The sequence below is a fragment of the Syngnathoides biaculeatus genome, chromosome 18 (assembly GCF_019802595.1).
Source record: "Syngnathoides biaculeatus isolate LvHL_M chromosome 18, ASM1980259v1, whole genome shotgun sequence".
In the NCBI taxonomy this organism is placed as follows: Eukaryota; Metazoa; Chordata; class Actinopteri; order Syngnathiformes; family Syngnathidae; genus Syngnathoides; species Syngnathoides biaculeatus.
In genome coordinates this window covers 6,146,175-6,168,724 of record NC_084657.1, presented here as the reverse complement: position 1 = coordinate 6,168,724, position 22,550 = coordinate 6,146,175, and the positions used below count along the sequence as shown (strand labels likewise).

Genomic DNA, 22,550 nt, shown 5'->3' with positions numbered 1-22,550 from the left:
AATTTTTACGTTAACATACTGTAAGGCTATTGCAAAACAGTTGTAATATTTACGGAAAATCATCCCCTTAATTAAAACTTTTTAGGTCTAGTTTTTTTTTTTTTTTTTCCACAAGATTCAGAGGAAATACTTTGTCACTGAGTGTCACCGGATTGTGATCCTAAGGACTGGTTAGACCTTCAGGTAATGTGCTGTCACTTTATTCAGTTTTGTTATACATCCTCTGGAAAACAGTTTTGGCCAAGTGCTGGATTCTGAGCTGTATATAAGATGTTGAGAAGAGTGTTTCTGGTTTTTATACTAATTGTGCTTAGCAAAATGCAAACTTTTGTCATTCAATTTGCAGAATGAGTGAGACAATGTGACTCACCAGTGTGCACAAACATGTGTTTGACGTAGTTCTGTTTTGCAGTAAAGGTTTTACAGCAGAGAGTGCATGCATAGGGTTTCTTCTCCCCCTGACCCATTGCCTGCTGCTGCTGGGATGGCGCCGGCGGCACGGCCATGGCGTTGGGGAACGATGACATGGCGGGCGGCGGCACCGTCACAAACTGGGTCTGCTGCTGCCCGGGAAGGTAAATGAAAGACTTGTTGTCTCTGGCCGGCTGCGGAGGGAAGAGCGTGGGCAAGAAAGTGCCGGCGGCGCCGCCCATAACTTGGGAACTGCTGGTCACGGTGTGCGGCATTCGGAGATTGCTGGTGTGTGACTCGACCTGCCGTAGGTAGTGCGGTGTGCTGGCCAGGGATTGGGACATGATGGGGTTGGGTAGGTGTTGCATCATGGCACTGTCACTAGTGCCGTGGCTCTGGTCACCCTCGTCAGGCTCCTGCCCTTGCTCCGGGGACGAGTCGTTTACTTCGATCCGCACCGGACCACCTTCCCCTTGCTGGCCCTCGCCGGCGCCGTCCCGGTTAAAGCTCAGGAAAGCCTGCTGCTCCATGGCGTCTGGCTCAGTACTGATGGAGGAGCTGACACCCGAGTCAAAACTTTCCACCTTGGACTCATTCACCACAGCCTCAGTGTGGTCATTCTCCACGTGGCAGTCCCCGACATTGTCAAAGCAGCTGAACTCGTCTTCGGCCTCCTGCTTGATGTGCATCCCACCCGTTTGGAGTCGTACCGGTCGGGGCTGCTTGCGGCAGTGCGTGGACTCGGCTGTGGAGATGAAGCGGTCTACCTGCTGGGATCTTTCCTGGATACGGTTCATCCAGGGGGGATTCTGAGACTGCTGGTCTTTCTGAGCACCGGCACTTGGATCGTAGTTGGTCGCCATGGGGTTGATGTAAAGGGAGCGCTCCCGGGTGCCATTGGAGAGGCCAGAGTAGGGGTACAGCGATGTGTACGCACGATCCACGTTCTGCTGGGTCGACGTTTGCATACACCCGGACTCGGCGTCGCTGCTCGGCCCGGATGTGCCAGACTCCGGCGTGCCGCGGGGGGTGTCCTGACCGGAGTCTCCTGGTATAACGGGGAAGCCTCCCGGACCTGCCAGGCCCACATTCTGGGACACGATGCGAGTGCACTCATCGATGACGGTCTTGATCTGCAAGATGCTGGCAGCAGTTAGGATCTGCAGGGCCTCCGACTGAGACACCCGCAGAATCCCACTGTACATAAAGTCAATCAACTTTTGGATGGATTGCACTGAGACCACAGAGGGGATCTCAATGTCGCTGTAGCCCAGAAGCAGCTTGTCCTGAAAGAAGGGGCTTCCAGCGGCCAGCACGCAGCGGTGAGCTCGCAGCATACTTCCATGGATCCGAACAGTCACATCACAAAAGTGCCCACGGTTGCGCTGCTCATTGAGGGTCTCAAGTACAGAATTGCTGAAGTTGTGGAGATTGATGTTATGAATGCGCTCGGTCATCCCCTTGCAACTGATGTGACCTAAAAACGAGCCAGCAACACACCTCATTTAGAGAGATTTAGATGCATTATTTAGCCATGTTAATTTCACTGCACTTGCACTGTAAACATATAAGAAACGCTGTTCAATGCCATTCTCAAGTATATGTTTGAAAAAATGACCAAAAAGAAAAAGAATGAAATTTAATTTTTGTTGTAACACACAGGCGAGAACCATTCAAACATTTTTTCAACCTGCTATTTGTATGACTTCAAAATATGAAAACATTTCAAGTGTTCATGCATTGCATGCCCTAAATTACATAAAATATTTTACAATCACGCAAAGACGATATCAAGATTTTTGTCAAATCAAGCAAAAATCTGCGTACAGTACATTGCTTTCGAGTTTTTAAAATAGTATAATTAAATTCCACGGCAATTGTGTATATTCAGTCAGAAAGGGGATCCGGCGTAAAAACTGTGCCAAACAAATTTCAGCGTTCATCTGAGACGAAACGCTGTGGCGACCCATAATGGGACAAGCCGAAAGAAACTTACTTGTCAAAATATGACCAATACATTGTGAGGCATGGTTGTTTCTATTTGCTCCATCATATAAATAGGGTAGATTTATTGACTGTTTGCTAGACACAAATACATATATACTGTCCTACTGAAAACTATAACCACAAGTTTGGACTAATGCCCCTCTGTCAGTGCTGATTAATAAGAGATACACATTTTGAATATAGTTAAACTCATATTAAACAGAGCACGTTTATAATGATCAAAATACTAATTTTAATAATAGCAATAATAATAAATCTGTCTTAATCTGAATTTAATCTCCATTCCACAGTGGAATGAAGATTGTGTTTTGAGAACTTCCTTTAACCGCCAGTGGGTGGCGCACAGGGATAGGAGGACAAGAGGACTCCATTGTTGGTCATGTGCTCACTTTCACGGTGCTGCCAAACTCAAGACAAGAACACCCTGGATGTGCCGCTCTAGATTATGCGCCTATCTTTATGCGTTTTTTTTTTTTTTTTTTACATTTTGTGATAAAATAAAAAAAAGAAATGACTGAATTAAGTCAAAATGTATTCATTTAGACTACTTCATATGGAATATATAGTTAATTCGTTAAGATGAGTGAGTATGGAGGATATTTAAAAAAAACCTTGTCTCTTTTTTTTTTTTTGCAAGATATTCATCATCTAAGACATGAACATTGCCGGCACTTATAAGACTGCAAATATTTATTTAAAGCGAGTTAGCTTAAGTGCGAACAAAGGGTAAAATAATTATTAAACGTTTTTCTTGTGAAACATTCGACTGAAAAACAAAGCATAAGCGCAGCGAGCCAAGGAAAATAGCTTTAGAGCAATGCCTAAAACATGCACTTGCGCATCGGGGAATGAGAGACGTTAAATTAACAGTAAGTGTGACGCATGCAATCATAATAGAATAACCCTAATACAGGTATTCTAAAATCTAGAACTAATTAGAATTCAAGATGGAAATGTTCATAATACCAACAATTTTACGGTTGAATATAAAAAGTAGAAAAGGAACTCACAGTTAGATGACGTGCGGCTGGTGATGAAGTCCGGGTCAAGCTTCAGTTTGCTGGTGGAGATGGCTGAACAGAGGCCGGGCACTAGGCAAGGCTGTCAGTCCTCTCTTCCCAAATCATGTGTTGCTCTGCCAAAGTGGTTGCAGGGGAGAGAAGAAGGACAAAAGACAAAGACAAATCTTTAGATCACATCGATATTGCCACTCCCTTGATGGACCCGAAGCAACACGAATGTCTACCTCCAACATGCTGCAACAGATGTGTGAAGAGTTCTCACTGCCAGATTAAAACAAAAAACAAAAATGGACGGTCCTGTGTGCAATACCGCAACAAGGGTGAAAATTATATTGGAGAAAGCTCGTCTCTCAGCAGTTATCTGAGTCACTGGGCAACAAAACCACACCCTTAAAAAAAAACGATCTTGATTCCACATTAATTAATGCACTCACTATGTGTGTGTGTGTGTATGTGTGTGAGAGAGAGAGAGAGAGAGTGTGTGCGTGCGCGCTATTTCCTCGTCTCCAACAGCTCAAACAAGACAAAGACGTCCCGCAGTTCTTAGAAGTTGTTATAATAAAAAAAATAAATCCCAATATTAAACACACAAGACATTCATTGCAAAACACAAACCCACCATTCAACTTCATTAGGCATGTGACGAGCTGCTTTTGGTGATAGTAAGGCAAGCTTTAAAACAGCCACTTTTACACCCTATATAGAGGGAAGCCTGCAAAAACTGAAACTAAAGTAGCCATGTTTAAAAAAAAAAAAACTGAAGGGATATGGTGTCATTTGAGGTCACTCAACACCAGGGGAAAATCATTTGAGCAGTGTGAAATTTCCTTTTGGTCTCTTAATCAAATTTCTCACACTGAACTCTGGCATCACATATTTCCAGTCTTCTGGTAAATGGCTGTAAAAGCGGCATTTAAATGCTTTTGTCAGTTCAAACCTGCAGATTGAACGTATAGCGAACTTATTCCCTTCCCCTCCAATTGAGCCGGTCTTGAGCATGTCAGATATCTTTATGATTTGTGTCAAAAACTGCGAATAAAAACCTGAAAGAGTAAAAAAATCTTTGTTATTCAGATTTTGTTGTTGTTTTCTTTAGTTTGATGTCAAATAAGGGCCTTTTAAATAGAAAGGGGTGAGCAACACTAGGACACACACACACCAATGGTACATGGATAAAAAAAGACCAGCAACATAAGTTGGGGCAGCACATTAGATGGATTTTGAAATAATAAATAGAAATTTAAAGTAATTGTAAAATGAATAAGCATTCGGTGCATGGCGGAAGCAAAGGTGTCATTTGCTCTAGTTTTCAAGTACCCATTACAATCCTGGCTGCTTCGTTTTGAGTTAATTGTACTGACAATACAATGCTTTTGTGAAGGGCAGAGGGAAAGGACTTGGAAAAAATAGTCATCATGTTAAATGGGATTTTTTTTTGGGGGGGTGACGTTTGAAAGAAATGGCTTTGAATTTTAAGTGGTAAGTATTCGTATGGCAGATGATATAATAGAAAAGGAAGTCAGCCTTAAATATCAGTCTTTTTTTTTTTTTAAGTTGAATCGTAAGGAATTCAGGCCAACAATACATGAATGTCCTTGGGGCAGTTTGTCAGCCAAAATGGGTAATTTGGGTATCATCTGCATTAAATGGAAACGGATGACCCTGAAGAGAATTCCCAGTGGCTGCATGCAAATGTTGAACAGAACTGGGCCAAGCACAAAACCCTGAGGAGCCTCACTCCGCAGCCTAACGCCGAAAGATGCGGACAAGGCGATCCAAAATAGACATGTCCTGTCGGAGAGGTTACATTATAGAGTGTCCAAAGGGCATGCCGTCTATTCCCTGACTGCGAACGGAGGAGCAACAATGTCAAACTGAGGAGGTCAGTGTCAGAAAGTTTACATGGTAAGAAAGCGGAATAGAATTATTGAAGAAATGAGCCAGCTAAGGCTAAGTGTACATTTAAAAACCATACTTGGACTAAGTGTTTCTTCTTGACCATATCGTTATCGATAACTCTGGGGTGGAGCTTGGATATGCGAAACCTGTGCTTTTAGACAACCAGTCAACCTGCAATTCCGATTTGACTTAGTCAAATTTAGAACTGAATAACACGCATGGATGAGCCGAATTCTATTTGCCATCACCATGGCAAATATTATCTGTCAGGTTAGCCTGTTGCTAGGGGCGCTACAGTTAGGCAAAGCAAACATATTGCACATATATCTCCCTTTCTGGCTGCCTCCGTCCATGCAGACATGGAAATCCACCTGCCTTAGGGGTAGACTCAAGTGTATGGTGCCAACAAAGGGGAGCAGGCCAAGGGAGGCAGGCTCCACTTGCCCAGACTGCCACTCACAACAGTGATTCCATTTTAGCCGTGACACAGTGGGTGAGCAGCAGCCAGCGCCTACCTGCAGTGAATTCTAATCAGCCTAGGGGTCTGCCTCGCGCCCCCTCCTCTACCTCCTGTACCCTGCCACACACTAAAGGGCCTGATGATCCTTCAAAATTAATTAGATCCTCGTAGGTGGCAGCCATTTTCTTCCCACATTCGCACGCTCCACCAAAAAACAAAATTTCCAAAAATCCGACCAAATTTGTGCACCCACTCCCCAACCCCTCGTGCTGATCTCTTTCTCTGGATCGCTACCTGTTTCCTGTTTCATCATCCCTCTCACCGCCTTCCCCCTCCATCTGTCTGTCTCCCTGTCTGAAACAATCACCCACCACTCCTCTCCTCTACTACCGCCCCACCCCGCCCCTCGCCGCCTGCCTCCATGCTCCGAGCTCTGTGTCTGCCTCTGTAGAGTTTGCTGTCAATAAATCCCCAGAGGTCAGTTTGTCTGCTGGAAATCAGACACAATGCTTCAGACCGCCAATGCAATGCATGCTCTGCTGCAACCGCCACAACAAAGACAGAGGAGGGCTCAGGGGTAGAGGGGAGGGGTATGATAGTGGGGCAGAGGGGTGGGGGCTCCAAAAAATTGGGCTGTAACTCCACCAAGCAGCCAGACTCCAGGTTAATCAGTTGCCTGTATTACGTGACAGGCTCATGAAAAATGCTGCATCAAATTGGACATCAGTTAATAAGGCAGTGGTGGAGGGGGGGCGGGGGTGAAATGGCGAGACTGGGGGATGGGGGTTGAGAACAGACACAAGAGGCACGCGTATGAAAGGAGCAGTATCAGCCATGTGAATAATATAGATCTTGAATATGCTAATTGTACTTACAGCGTGCATTCAAGGCCTTTGCTACATTTGCCAAATTTACATCTGGAGACAAAAGGCCACAGAGAATTGTGGCCCGTGCACGTGCGGGCAATACAGTATATCTACAGCATGCAGTCTTAAGGAATTATTCACGGTTTTGTTTGAAGCCCCAACTGACGGATGAACACCATTTGACATTGCAGTTATTTATTTTAAAATCTGTATGCCTTGTGTGCGTCGATATGTCAGCTTTAATTAAACACAGCGAGAACAATAAAACAGCGTTGATCAGACAGGTGAAAATGACCTCAATAGTGGAGGCTTTGTTTCTTCTCTTTTCTTGCTGAGACTCCCATTAAAGTATTAAAGAATTCATTAGGTATTCGTCCATAATGTTGCGCCAAAATTAACAGGTGAGGTGCTGTATAGCATCGGTGAGCTTGCTGTGAAAAACATTTTTGGTCTCTTGAAGTCGGAATTTGCGAGGCGTAACACAACCTCACCGATTCAATGTTTTTCAAGTGAGTCATCATGTCTTGTGATCATTATGGAATGTTTGAATTACATTGGAAGGCATGGTTGCTTTTACAACTCGCTCAAGAGGCGCTTTTTCAGAACCTAGAGCTGGCTTCTTCCAACTGAAACCCACCCTTAAAAAAATGCAACTGTGTAAAAAAAAATAAAAAAATAAAAAAACACAAAATAGCATTCGTGTTGCAAAATCTTGCCTACTTAAGTCACTGAGTCACATTGTAAAGTAACAAGAAAGAGACCAAGTAATGCTACAACATTTTTCAGATCAAATGTGGTAAACTAAATGGACCTAATACGAGGTAAGACACACACAACACTAAATACAAGTTCGGACTGAATAATAGCACATAAGATGAATGTGTTAGGACATTCGGTCCAACAATAAGGGGGAAGAAAAAAAAAAACATTCAAATGTGGTGAAATGAAATAAATCCCTGCAGAGAACAACATACAATAAACACAAGTGCAGGACAGTCTAAATATTTTTTTTGACAGGACAGCTTGCTCAACTTTCTGTCAAAAACACACCCACCACCACCCGTTAACCATAGCGGATCCTTTGTCCAGTTACAGATGGGAGCAAAATCTACACCAAATCACCTTCTTTCTTTCCTTCTTTTTTTTTCCTCTTTCTGTCGGGTAAAGTTAGCACAGACATTCATGTGTGAGTGTACCCAGTGTATTGTATTCCATGGCAACATCTCACGCTGCATGCCCTCATTAAATGTTGCAGAAATTGCCGATGAGCTGCGCTTTTGTTAAAGAGCATTTGACCCAAAAGAACCATCTGACAACTCACATGATCATCTCCTAAAGTCCTTCACCCTTCACCACGCCCCCCCCCCCCAAAAAAAAAACACAGGTAATGTTCATTTCAAGAGTTATTATCATTTGGAGGCAGCAATCAGCAGCAGCTGCTGCTCCACAGCTGTCTGGAGTTGTTAGTAACGAAATAAAAAAAAAAAGACTGGTTGTTATAATGAAGTATTATTTTTATAAATTAACGCCAAAGTGATAGCAAAAGGACATCAGAACTGTGAGAAAAAAAGTTGTTTAATATAAAGATTAAGAAAGCGACACCTAATAAATCGTAATTGTGTAATGTGCACTATTTGTTGTAAACAAATCACTTTAGGCAATGTTTGATCAAACAACAGCAAAAGATGCAATTTGACTTTATTCTAGTAACAATACTACTTTGTTCTTGTAATACATATCTTTTTTCTTACTGTGGCTCTTAAACTAATTTGTTCTATAAATATGCATAGAAAGGAGAACAGATTTGTTAAAAGCACCGTTATGGCAACATTAAACAAGACAATATTTGTGACAATTAAAAGGAAGATGCCACAAGTGGAGAACAATAATTAGGTTCAAGTTTTTTTTGTCAATATGGTCCTGGGAGGAAAAACAAAACAAAACTGCAGCTATAGTTGTGAATGTATTTGAGCACTTAGGTTATCGTGTTGTGTGCGTGTGTGTGTGCACGTGTATGGACATATGTAGCGGCATGTGCGTGTTCGTGAATGGTTTAAACACCTCCAGCTCCGTGACCTATATGTTCCATCCATCTGTGCATTCAAGCACACAAAAGCAACATTCTTCATCCTTGCATAGACATCAAATGCTTTGGGTTTTATTATTATTTTTTTTTTTTTTGGCATTGGATCCTTGGTGCTCATTATGACCAAATATTTGTTGGCCACAAAATTAGATAGACCAGCACGACCGCATGAAATGGAGGACCTGTTTCAGAAATTCAGCTTTTAAAATGTTAATAATCTATACTTAAAATAAAAAGTTATAAACTGTATTTATTATTGCGGTTGTAGTTTGGTGGGATGTACAATATATGCCTCTTCACATAATGCAGTGCAGTTCAAAAACTGCACAACCTGCATATAAACATACTATAACTTATTGTTTAATGAAGCAATGAATATTATTTATCTTTGTGTCTATATCTATAGCTTTGTGATGGCAAAATTTTTAATAGCAAGTTTGCATTGGATTTTTTAAAGATTGTGCACGTAGAGGAGTATCATACAAACGTTAGATAGTGGAAATACTGTATACTGCAGAAATTATTAGCCTGTTAAATCAGATGATATCAACTGGATTTCGACCGTGTGTTTTTGCACGAGGTGAGCGGCTTGCACATTTGGCATACAGTACGTACAAGGGTGCTTTAAGCTGTTCAGCTTGACCCTGCACTTTTTGTCAGTCGGCCTGTGCTTCAAGGGGCCGCGATCAAGCCCCTCTTGTAGACGCTGGCCAGTTCGACTCGCTCTTTAGAAAAACCGACAACGAAAAATATTTGTCTGACAAATGAAATGGGGACAATCCAACGGTGAATATTGTATGTCACAGAGCACCATTGATTAGTTAAATGGCTGCAGACTTAAGCGTTGATACTTAACCATGAATTCAAGCACTTGGAAGTGTATTTATAGTTTGGCGTGTCTTTGTGTAGTAAATATATGCATATAATACATAGCTCATCAGCCCACTTGACATATGACCCATCTAAAAGTGTCATGCTGACACACAGAAAGGCACCACCACGTGATGACTTCTATACTCTCACCAAGTGCTATGTGGGCCAACTGAACAATTCGGCTTATGTAATATGACTTCAATCATATACTGCTCCATGCCACAATGCATTGCTTTTGCAAGGGTATAGTTTTTGACACCCAAAAATCTACAGCATTCCAAATTTGCCACATCAGGAAACATTATCCATACTATAGTGTTGCAAGGCAGACCTGTGAAGCAATCTCAGTCCCAAATTTCACAAGAAGAAGGGGGAAAAAAGCATTTCGCAACTGTATATATAATCAGTAAGAAAACAGTGAACAATAAGTTATCAGAAAAGAATACTGGAACTGAATGAAAAAATACGATTCAGCAGCGAGATCAGCAGATAAACCGTGGAAAATATGGTCAATCGATCGGAAGAAAGTTAGAGATAAAACCATTTGGTAATAAGTACAAAAGGCACAATCATCAGAGGTGTTTCAAAGAATTGCGTGACATATTTGCTTAACACTTTGGCGATATCTGCCCCACTCCTGTTTCATCTACACTGGTTTTATAATCTAATAAACACATTCATGGTACCTTTGTGGCGGCACGGTGGTGCCACTGGTTAGAGCGTTGGCCTCACATTTCTGAGGACCGGGGTTGTGTGGAGTTTGGATGTTCTACCCGCCCGAGCCTGCATGGGTTTCTGTGGGCACTTTGGTTTCCTCCCACATCCCAAAAACATGCAACGTTAATTGGACACTCTCAATTGCCCCTAGGTGTGATTGTGAGTGCGGCTGTTTGTCTCAATGTGCCCTGCGATTGGCTGGCAACTAGTTCAGGGTGTACCCTGCCTCCTTCCTGAAGTTAGTTGGGATAGGCTCCAGCACTCCCCCCGACCCTTGTGTGGATAAGGGTCTCATAAAATGGATGGATGGATTTACCCACGTTCCTTCTTATTCGTACTGAAAATTTGAAAAAAAAAAAAAAAACAAAAACAAAAGGTTGCAGACGACCACATTGTATTCCGTTTTTGCACCTTAAAGTTTGGTTCATGAGTTTGTGTAGATATACCATAATAGTGTATCATCAAAATGTTTTAATAGACTGTGAAGCTTAAAGCACAGTTGCCTGATCTGTACATATATAAAAAATATATCTTTAAAAAGATACACGTGTGCAGATATGATTGACAAAATCTCAGACGCTGTGTGATAATCATCTGACCATACCATACGTATGTTATTGTAGTTGTTGTGGCTTCAAACAGTACTACCAAAACAGCATTACATTCTGATCTCTGCTATGGCAAGATTTATTATAGCCCCGGAGCTCTGCCAAATGCACACCCTTACAGTAATTACATCATTACATAAAGTCTATAAGACCATATTCCACCAGTATACTGGTATATACACTGCTGGTGAAGTTCCACAGATGCTTTTCTTTCTATGTGCAACTTTGTCATAAACAAATATTTATTAATGCTCAGTCAGGAATGACTCCAGGAACAGAATGTTGAGGTGGTTTTACTAGTTGTATTGCTTATAAATTGCAGTGCACATAACCACACATTATACTGTCACACAAGATGTTCTGCTGCCAAAACATTCAAGTTTTTTCAGTGTCACCTTTTTTTTTTTAATCGCTTAGATTTGACTAATTTTAAAAAAGGGAGTGTGACTGTCTGTTTACTGTAATACAAGCCTCCAGCTGTAAGGCCTTCCAAAAGAACAAGCTCAAAATCTATCTGATGAAGCTATGTACATACTTAGGTGTTTACTGTTTCTAACCAGAAAAGCCAGTTTAGCTGTACAAACCCAAATGCAATAAAAATAAAAGCCCACTTTGTTTGCAGGCATTTTCAACGTCTTACTTGACTAACGTTGTTTGTTGCTAAGAGATATAATGGATTAGGATACTACCAACACCACAGAACACTGCGCCTTCCCCGGCGCTACACTTCACAGATTTACTGTCATTTACTGTTTACTGGCATCGGGGTTGTTGTCTCCGATCTGAGTCACTACAGATACGCCTCATAGCACATGATCACCCTTCAGCTCGGCCGATGGTAATCACCAGCCTGGCTTAATGCACATGAATGGCTGGTCAGTGTGGTCGCTTTGGATGTGGCTGAATTTTTTTCTTTGAAGGGCAGTTTCTCGCCCCCCATAATACAAGCCAATCATCTCAGCTGGTTCTGGTAACATGCCGCCAATGATCATGCCAGTGCCGCGGCAAAGCCGTCTCAATGGTTACCGATACCCCAGAGGGACTGAGGCGGGTTTTCGGGTAACTTTTACATGTGATTTTTCATTTGTCCAAAACTAAAACTAAAAACAACTCTTTAATGACTAGTTACTGCCACTTCAATGGGAGTGTTTGGAGCCTACAATGTTAGTCAAATGACCTGCCAGACTGTTTACCCTGGTTTGTTTTAAATTCTTGCTACAATACACCAGACTTAACCCTTGATAGAGGTAAGAAAATGGCAAATTTTCCAATAAAAATGTTTGTGAATGGTGACATTCGTTTTTTGAGAAAAAAATGCCAATAACAGAGGCAAGAAATGAACATCTAACAATCCTCACATCCAAAAATAAAGAAATAGTGTTGATATCAGAGCAACTTGATCAGATGCTAAGCACGTTACATGACGGGGAAACAATACTTGGTAACATAAAGTCAAGTCATAATGGATGCCACACATCTCTCTCTAAGGGAGTACAATGTAATTTCTCACATCCCAGCAACAGCTGATGGCAATGGTAATAATGAAATGTCTACAATAAAGGTACTAATACCAATCTAGCTAAATATTTTTCATTAAACAGTATTGTAAATGTGAATTAAAAAAGTACAAACATCTACTAATACTTAATTATTTTCTAAGAATTCTTTTTCCAAATACAGTGTTGCCTCTACTTACGAATGTCTCTCGTAACGAAAAATTCAGGTTACAGAACGCCTCCTTGGAAAAATATTGTCTCTAGTTGTGAAGGAAAATTCAGGATATGAAAGGAAAAAATAGGGGCTGGATTCCCAGCCCCCCAGTTCCACTGAATATAAACATCCTGTATCTTGGTTTGTATGGTTCACAGTACAGAATCTGCTCTTCAAAGTGCTAAATTATATAAGATTCAATAATGACTCAGGAATGGTGTAAATTTTGGTCTTGTTGGCTCTCAGTGTGGCTTTTGATATTATAGATCACAATATACTGCTAAACAGTTTGGAAATGTGGGTAGGACTAAATGGAATGGTTCTTATAAGGTTCAGGTCCTACCTGGAAGAATGGAGCTACTTTGTAACCATTGGAAGTGCTCAATCTCAACAAATTGCAATGGTCTATGGGGTCCCTCAAGGATTAGCTCTTGGACCCCTCCGGTTCAGCCTGTATATGCTGCCATGGGTCAAATTTCCAGAACTTTAGTTTTGACTATCATAGCTATGCAGATGACAGAGTTATATGTAGCAGTGTCTCCAGATGACTATAGGTCAATTGAGGTGTTGTGTCACTGTGTAAAGCAGATAAACAACTAATAAGGCAACATTTCTGTCAACTAAAATACAACAAAATTGAGATAATTGTTTGTCGCGATAAAGAAAAAAAGTTTTGCTGTTCGTAAATATCTGGACTCAGTATCTTTAAAAACCAAAGACCAAGTCTGAAACCTTGGTTTTCTGATAGTTTGACCTGAATTTCAACAGTCTTATCAAGTCAATCACAAAAACTGTCTTTTACCGTCTGAAGAACATATCTAGAGTGAAGGCTTGTATGCGTCAAGCAGACGAGGAGAAGCCCATCCATGCTTTTATCTCAAATGGACTTGACTATTGTAATGGTCTTCTGACTGGGCTCCCCCAAAAGAGCACAATAGATTTTAAAGTTCTGTTACTGGTCTATAAATCACTAAATGGTATAGGTCCATTTTAGATGAAAGTAATGTTAATGTAATACAAACCAAGTAGGGATCTGTGATCGACTGACTCAGGTCTAATAATTGAGGGCAGAGGCCAAAGCAAACATGCTGAAGCAGCATTGAGCTATTATATTTTAGGATTTCGCTATTATATTATGCTGCAAAAAAAATGGAATACGTTGCCAACAGAGGTGATGTCAGCCCCAAGTGTGAATGTTTTCAAGTCCAGATTAAAAACTCTTTTTTTTCTCATGCATTTTAGAGTACTTCCGCTATCACTGATATTTCTTGCACCAAAAACTGTTTTTAATTGTACTTTTTCAAATGTTTTTATTCATGTATTTGAATGCTTTTAATCAAGAAAAGTGAATTGAGTTACCTTCTGGATGAAATTGGCTATACAAATAAATTTCCTTGGTTTTGCTTTTGAAATGGTTAGAAATTTTGGAGCTCTTAATAGTTTTGGCTAAGAAAAACAATTGCACTCCAGTCATGAATGACACATGCATATTGTTCTTGTTGAATTTATAATCGTTGCTGCAGCTCTAAAGCACAGACCAAATGAGTATAAGAACAAATTCGACCTCTAATTTTGTGAGGCAAAAACAACAGGGCAGAGGAGGGTTTAGATCTTTTTTTTTTATGTATTTATTTATTTCTATTATCCTGTCCTGTTCACCTGCATGGCCTTGTAGAGTGGTTGATCTGTATGCCTTTGTGCTGGAACAGTTTTGCTGTGCAACACGGGAGTTTGAACTACTCCTTCTGCACATTTTTTTTATTTCATTATTCTGATGTTTATTGAAAATGCAGCAACACAGAAAATTCAGTGAGGAGACAGACATAAGGACTGAGTGGACAAGCGCAATAGGGGTGCGAACATGCACAGAACTATAGTCATACAATGTAATTATTTGAGCACAAGTAACATTCTAATAGTCAAATCATGTTATTTGTGTGTGTGTGTGTGTGTGTGGTGTGTGTGTGTGTGTTGTGTGTGTGTGTGTGTGTGTGTGTGTGTGTGTGAGGGGAGGGAGGGGAGGGGGGGCATCCGTTGAGAACATGCAATAACTAACCAAGAGAACAAGAGAGGACAGAAGAGGGGACGACAGGACAGGATCTGGGAAATGAGCAAGGCATTGAGTGGTAGGGTGGGATTCTTTTTAATGTCTAAACACCTTTGAGTTGATATGTTAGTATAACCTGTGTTGTTATTAGTGCTCCCAGGACAAGCAATTACAGCCTACGTCATGCCTATCAAACTTAATATGAGTGAATGAACAGCATATCACATGAATGTTGGCCAACTGATTCATGGAGCAGTTGAGTGTTTTGATAAACCTGGATGCCCTGGGTGACCGCCTATTGACTTTATCATTTTTCGTTAATGAACAAATATCTGAATGAACCAAAATTCCCTTCTATGAAACAACAACAAAAGTGAGGTAATTATTTTGGCCATAAAGAAAATAGGATTGCTCTTAGTAAATTCCTAGAAAACCTACCACTATGTCCAAACCCTTGAAGTGCTTTCAGATTACAATCTGATTTGCAGCACTCATATTAAACCAAGAAACAATTAATCAACACACAGTGTTACACAATTGTCCTACAATACATACACACTGTATGTATACGTGAAAACAAATGTCTTACTATCTTAAGGCGTCAGAATGCATGGACACGGCAATTGCCGTTGCTTTTTAATAGCATTTGACAGCTGGCAAACATATCTTCATGTAAGAGACATTTTGTAAAAATCTGTGTGTGGATGTCGGTCTTATTGAAGCCAGAGCAGAGAAGAAAAGTGCTTTCAAAAATACTCATGTGCAAAGTATATCCAAAATCTACGTACCCCTTTTCAAATACCAGTTTTTTGTGATAAAAAAAGAGAACGAGAAATCCTTTCTAAACTTTTTCCACCATTAAAGTGACCCGTGACCTCCAAATCTCGATTTATTTTTCAAGGTGGAGGAAGTACAAGGTCTTTATTTTCTCTTCAAAGTGCACTCAAAACATATGTGTTAGTTATTTTTCTTGCAACAAGGCAATTTTGAGGTTGTCCGCACAAATCGTCTGGTAAAAATCTGATCGAAACTGTTGCTAAAAGGGATAAAAGTATAACACATTTGTGGGAAAATGTGATGTGGTCCAATGAAAGCAAAGTTGAACTTTTGGCCGTCGAAACAGAACCCTGTTGATGATGATCAAATGACAGCAAATGAGTTTGAATGCAAATTGTTCATTTTGCTATGCCATGTCCCAGTGATAGAAGGGTGTGCACTCTTGTGCAACCACATTATTTCACTTCTGTGTCTTCACATTTACCCTTCAAAAACATTTCAATTGTGACATGGAGGTTATAGGTCGCATTCATGACTGTTTTACAACGCAAAAAAATTTTTTTTATTTATACATAGGTGTGTAGACTTTTTATGTCCACTGGACAGAATGTGAGGACTTTCCATAAAAAGAGAGTTTTATCTCTTTTCTGAACAATTTCAATCAGACCTTAACCAGATGAATTAGTGAAAAAAAGATTGCATTGTGTACTTTTAGAGAACAAAAAAACACGTGGCACACAAACCTGAAACTGCAATTATGATTAGTTTTTTAAAAATTTCAAAATATATTTATCCTAAACGTCAAACATTGCGAAACCGTCTCATTCACTCTGCTGCAAACTAAAATAGTTTTCACCATTTGGTAGTTGAGAAACAGGTACTGCATACCTGTTCTTTTATCATGAGCCTAAAGCATTGGCAACCAACACGAGGAAGAGGAAAACGTTTCGGTTTGCAGTTTACCGTTAAAACCAGCCAAATTAATAACGAGTCTCCAGCAGGGGGGGGGGGGGGGAGATCTAGATATTCCTGTGTCTTTATCAAGGTTGACTTTCGGGCAATAAACATGGTAGACAGTATCCAAGAGTGATATTTGGAGAGAGATTGTATTAGATTCCCAATAAAAATGAGAACTCAAAAAGAAAAGTGTCTGCCAAAGAGCTTCTTTTAACAGACCATGTGTATTCTTTTGGCTGCATTGGTAGGAGGGTGATGGGAAGAAAAATGCTACGAATTCAATGTAAACACTTCCAAAATGGCTTCATTTTAAGATAAAGTCGCAATGTAAACAGTATTGTGGATTTAGTTTAGTTGTTCCACAGCGCATCCAGACAAACCTGGAGAGACAGGCTGTGTGCAACCTTAACACTTTGGCTGCTGCGGCTCCCGTTTGCTGGCTCAAAGCTGAAAAAGGTCTTTTCTGAGCCAAGATGGAAGCAGAAAATATAAAAGTGATGACAGTATATTAGTTTGAAAAGTTCCCAACAACATGCCAAAATGCTCAACCTCTGCTTAGATTCTTTTCCTATGCAGCGAGGCCCAGCTCACCATGACTTGTAGCAAAGCATATGGGTAACAGGGTGAACTGAGGACACACATGCCTCTTGGCACACTCACATTGTCACTATTAGAATCCAGGATACATTTTTCACATGATTTGAATGCCAGGACCTGCTTGTGTGTTCAAAGCAACAGAATGCAAAATAAGTTGAAACGCTTGTGTCTTTCACACACAAACTTTTTTTTTGTTTTTTTTAAAGTTCACAGGACACATTGCAATAGTTAAATGGATTTCTCACATGTGTTTGTCTCGTGGATGCTAAACCATGACATGACATGTTCTTATTTTAGAGCAAACAGAAGAGGCTTTGAAAGAGTTGCAAATGTAAAGACAATCATGGCGGTTGAGTCAAGGTAATGGAAACACATAGTCCCACGCATCAATACAATCTTGTAAATTTTAAAATCATCTGCTGTGCACGATTTTACAAAGAACTCCAAACCTTGTGAACAACTGAAACTATTTGACATGAAAGCTTTAATGATTGAAAGACGCCAATGTAAAAGGTTTTTCATTGAACATGACATTGCTGTACTAGAGACTAAAAAAAAAAAAGGATTGTTTTAAATGTTTTTTTTCCTCTGTACTGTCTCTACTGTTCTGTCTTTGTCATTCACAATCAGGTCACAGATAACCCTTATAGATTCTGAGCGTATTGTGGTGGTGTAACTGTACACTCTCTGTACAGTATCCATGTGCAGTAGGACACAACACGTCGACATCCCGTCCTATGCTGGAATGTTTGCTTTGTAGTCACAGTACAGAGTAGAGAATATCAAACAATGCAATCTAAGAAATGCTGTATTTATTATCACCCCGAACGACGGAAATTACATTGTGTTTCGTAGGACTGACATTTAGACAGTATTGCATCGGAACAAAAGCCTGCTGACAACAACGTTCATAAATTGGGCCTCAATGTGTGCTTTCATTATGCATTCCTGTGATACTGGCAGGGAGCAGAGATTCCAAAGCTAAAAAGTCTTCTGCGAAACTGAAAAATATGCCTTCAACTTTTCTGTCTTGACATTTTTGCTCTGGAAGTCAAAGGATTGAGATGGGTTTTGAATTTTGTTATCCAATTCAGTCAATTTGAAGAGACTAAAACATAGTCCCTTAAACATTGAAGCATCTGTGGCTGCCAAATTTTTAAAAAAGGTGATTATGAAAGTTACATTGAAAGCCCGTGAATGCATAAAAGTGGTTGGCGATATTTAGTCATTCCATGTCTGACCTTGATTGAAAAAGAAAATTCACCACATTACAAAAGATCACCACTCACCCTCTCCCACCCAAAACCAGGCAGATTAGGTTTTTTTCTTGTCTTGCTGCTGCGAGGAAAATCACCAAAATTCATGTAACAGCATTTTTCAGTTGCATGAAAGCAGCGAGAGCGTGCGCTGGAGACAACTCTCATTAATTACATGCAACAGCAGCACATTTTCCTGTTGTGTTACTAGTATGGGACAAGTTGTTTTTGTAGTGGCTAAAATAATGTTCTGTGCGACGCCAGCAATCCGCCAAATTATTTCTTGTTTGCAAACATTCGCATTTGGCCCAATATTTAAGAAAATTACCATTTTGCAGTCACTTCTTTTTTCAATCTATGTACAAATGTGTTTATCCTAATAATATGAGCTGCCATGCCAGCGTTATTATTATTATTATTAGGTATTAACATTCAACCATAAAAAAACAAGAACTTTTTTTTCCCTTCAGGATTGCCATCTATAATGACAATACTTAAAAAATAATATGCTTCACCATATTTCAATACAGGAATCTGAAAAGTCACAGATAATAATAATTATATTTATGCAACAAAAATAGCCTTCCAGTCAAACAACTTCTGTGTGTTAACCTTAACATAAATGCATGTAGCACATACACAAATGCATCCATACATGGCACCTGTTTACAAAAAAGCTAAATATATATATATATATATATATATATATATATATATATATATATATATATATATATATATATATATATATATATATATAGTGTGTGTGTGTGTGAGAGAGAGAACATAATTCACCCCAAATTAGTTGTTTATTAATAGATATATTTTTTTTCTTCTTTCAAAAATTATCTATTAATTTTAATTTACAAGATTTATGTGCATGACTATTACCACTACAGTATATTTGTATTAATAAACCAAATATTACTTTTCCTTTGGGAGAAAGCATATTCTATGATATAAGTGTAGTATATATAAGTATAAGGATAAAAGTGATGATAAAAATTCTAATAAAGACAAGAAATGACTTTTAGTGTGTATTGTTTGGTCCAACATGAGATTTAAACTGCTTTGCCAAGATGGCTATTAGACTACAGGAGAGCCAAGAAAAATTCTAGCTCGTTATTTTTCAATGTCAAATATTATTATAACGTTCATTACTCAATATTTTGCAATTGAAATTCAAGCCACAACAAAATTTGCAGCCAAATTTATTATGTATTTTTTTCAACTTGAAAAAAAAAGGGATATAAATATATATATATATATATATATATATATATATATTACCGAAAGGTAACACTGCATGGTTTACTCTTGGGGGACAGCAAATTAACATCAGTTCGTAGACTGACCAACTAGTGTGTGCACATACAGTAAAAACAATTTTTTTGGTGAAATCTCACAGTGGACTATACTAAATTAAATCAGATAAGTCTATTATCTTAAATATATAGTATTAAACGCGCTTCATGATTGAGGCCATCTAAGCATGTATATATAATTTTTGGTGTGTCTGTGCATGTGTTTGTGAAAAATACATTTGATGATGTGAATTGGTGACAAGCAACAGAGGACCAGAGAAGAATGGTGACAGCAAAAGAAAATTGGGATTGATTGCTGGGTGTGGATAAGCACCCTCTTCACATACACGCGCGCATACACACGCTCACCTAGCGCTAGAGTTTCTCCTTCATATAATAATGAGCTTCCTTGGTCTGCAGACATGCTCTTAAATATTCATTAGTCATGGGTGGGATTTTAAGCTGTGACACAAAAAGCAGACGCGCTGTGATGCAAAAACACTCTGCATATTAATGTACATGTGGAATATATGCATACAATAAATTGTGATTCCACAGAGATGAAACAAGTCACACTGAGGCCTTATCTCGCCTCCTCTGGGCTGATGAAATCACTTTTGGACATCAAGCTGTGGTGAGAGCACGCATGCATGCAGACGCACACGCGCACACACACACACACACACGCACACACGCATTCACATAACACAAGTACTCTTCAATTCATCAAACAATAAAATGTCCAAAAATACAGGTGTTGAGTTTAGTCTTTGCAGATAAAAGGACTCAATCCCACGTGCACTTTTTACTGCACTCCCCCACATACCAGTCATTCGATCAATGCAATAACATTTGGAATGATCTCACATCACATGTGCCCCATCAGGCAGCAATAGTCTAACCCCCCCCCCCACACACACACACACACACACACAGACACAGACACACATAAATATGTCAAGACACAAATGACCCATTCATTCCATAAGTGGACTGACTGATTCCTGCCATGTTGATATATTGTACAAGAAAATCCAAATAAAAAACTGCACCAAACGAGAAACCCAAAAGGAGTGTTTGAGCACAAACTAATCCTTGGTGGTCTTGCTTGGTTTGGGGCAACAACACCAGGATCAACCTCTGACATTGACTTACAACGTGCCCAAGTGGTGCTGCAGCCTGTATGTTGTGGTGCGTTGGAGGCACAAGAACATGCTGTATCATTCTCTTATGAATGTGACCAAGACAAGCGCTGGGGGACAACATCTGTTAGCAACTCACACACTCGCACGCTCTGCCTCGTCCTCACACACACACATGCATACTAACATTAAGGCGCTCGAACGTTCACGAAAGTATGAAGCCATAGTAAGTGAAATGTTCCTCCAACTTATGCCCATCAGATAATTTGAAGACATCTAACTACATTTACGTCATATACATCAACCTCGGGGGTGGGGGTGGGGGGGAACTGGCTTAGTTTGACTCCCTCCCTCAACAAAACGCCCTAAAGGCGCACTGAAAAGCTCCTCTTGCAACTTTAATCACACCAGAGCATGCACGGCTCCAAATCTAGGCCAGCCTCGGCCAAAAAAACGTTTTCACATATCGCTGGCGGATAATCAAAAGGTGCACAATTGAACTTGTGACAAACACAACCGATTCGAAGCTTAACTGTATTGTTGGAGTATTAACCCGCCTTGCTGCTCTACTCCGATGAGCTCGTCTCCGTGGATCGCCACCTCCACAAGCTATATTGATAATAATTCATGTAAAAAAAAAAAAAAAATTTTAAAGTGGGCCGGACATGTGCTCTGTTGCGATCGAAGCTAAGTTCCACAAAGTGATATCGCACGGAGAAGAAGTATGAGCTTGCGTGCTACGATCGAGAAAGCCAATATAAAGTGACCTAAAAGCCAAAACGCGCACACTTGTTCCGGACTGTAAAATGTGAGCATCGCTGACGGGCACTTGAACGCACCATTGTTCTCGCGTGTTGAAAAAAAGTAAATTAGGGTTGCGTTAGGGTAGGTGGGCAGGTTGAAATAGTGACAGATAGGGAAACTTGCGTCATGTCCAGCTTGATTTTTTTTTTCATCGGCGAATATAAATGGACACCGAAGCCCGGTGGCAGCGTGGACCGAGCGCCGAGCACGGAGAACGTTTCGTTTTCGCCGTCCGTCCGTTATTGAATCTACACAATTAAGTTCGCAGTATGACGGAAAAAAAACGACTGTAAGCAAGCGACCCCCCCCCCAAATAAAATAAAATAAAAACTCCACAAGGAGCCCGTCACACATACAGAAAAATCCCCGTCCAACCCCCTTACAGACTTACTTACTTCCTAAAAATCCATGCCTTACCTCCACTTCGAAGCTCGCTGCCCCTTCCCAAAAGTGGCATGGATCTCCCCCCACGACGACGTCTGAGCTACAAGATGTCTAACGTGTCCCTTTTACTTTGTTTCATTTCTCACTTCCATCTTCTTTTCATCTCATCAATAAACACACGCTGCAGCCTACCTTCATAGAAGCAGCTCGCTTCAAATGTGCCCTCCCATTTTTTAACTATACATCGGCTACTTTGAGAGGGGTGGGGGTGCTGGTGCTGGAGAGGGTGGGGGGGGGGGGGTGCGGCACGCCTTTTCACTTAAATCGACCATTGGGGGAAGAACAGTGCACCGTCTTGGGTTGCTCGTCACTTATTGAGCCCCCCACGGAAGGGAGCGAGAGAGGCTCCATTATGTGCAAGCAGTGGGAGTTGTTATAGTATTAGTAGTAGTAGTAGTAAGGTGCCTCCTACTCGCCGAGGAGCCCCACTATTTACAAATACCAGGCAGGAAGGTGATATGGCGAGCTGTCGACACGCTAAGGTAAAGCTCGCTTTGAAACAGTCACACGTGTATTCGTGCTGGGGGAGGAAAAGGGAACACACTGACTGATAGAATCAACCG

The 22,550-nt window shown here is 40.4% G+C and overlaps 1 protein-coding gene across 2 annotated transcripts in view; it reads right to left on the bottom strand.

Annotated features, from left to right (window-relative positions):
* The window catches only part of zbtb20 (zinc finger and BTB domain containing 20), a 34,256-nt gene extending 12,129 nt beyond the window's left edge, over positions 1-22,127 (bottom strand). Inside the window, exons 1-3 of one of the 2 annotated variants that reach the window (XM_061803222.1) lie at positions 21,961-22,127; positions 3,429-3,553; positions 371-1,888 (exon numbers count right to left, since the gene is read on the bottom strand). In XM_061803222.1, coding sequence (XP_061659206.1) covers positions 371-1,868 — 1,498 coding nt within the window. In that variant the 5' untranslated portion in view covers positions 1,869-1,888; positions 3,429-3,553; positions 21,961-22,127. Of the gene's footprint in view, positions 1-370; positions 1,889-3,428; positions 3,554-21,272; positions 21,329-21,960 lie in introns of those variants that run through there. The other variant, XM_061803223.1, reaches the window with a different exon arrangement.
* Between the last annotated feature and the right edge of the window lie 423 nt (positions 22,128-22,550).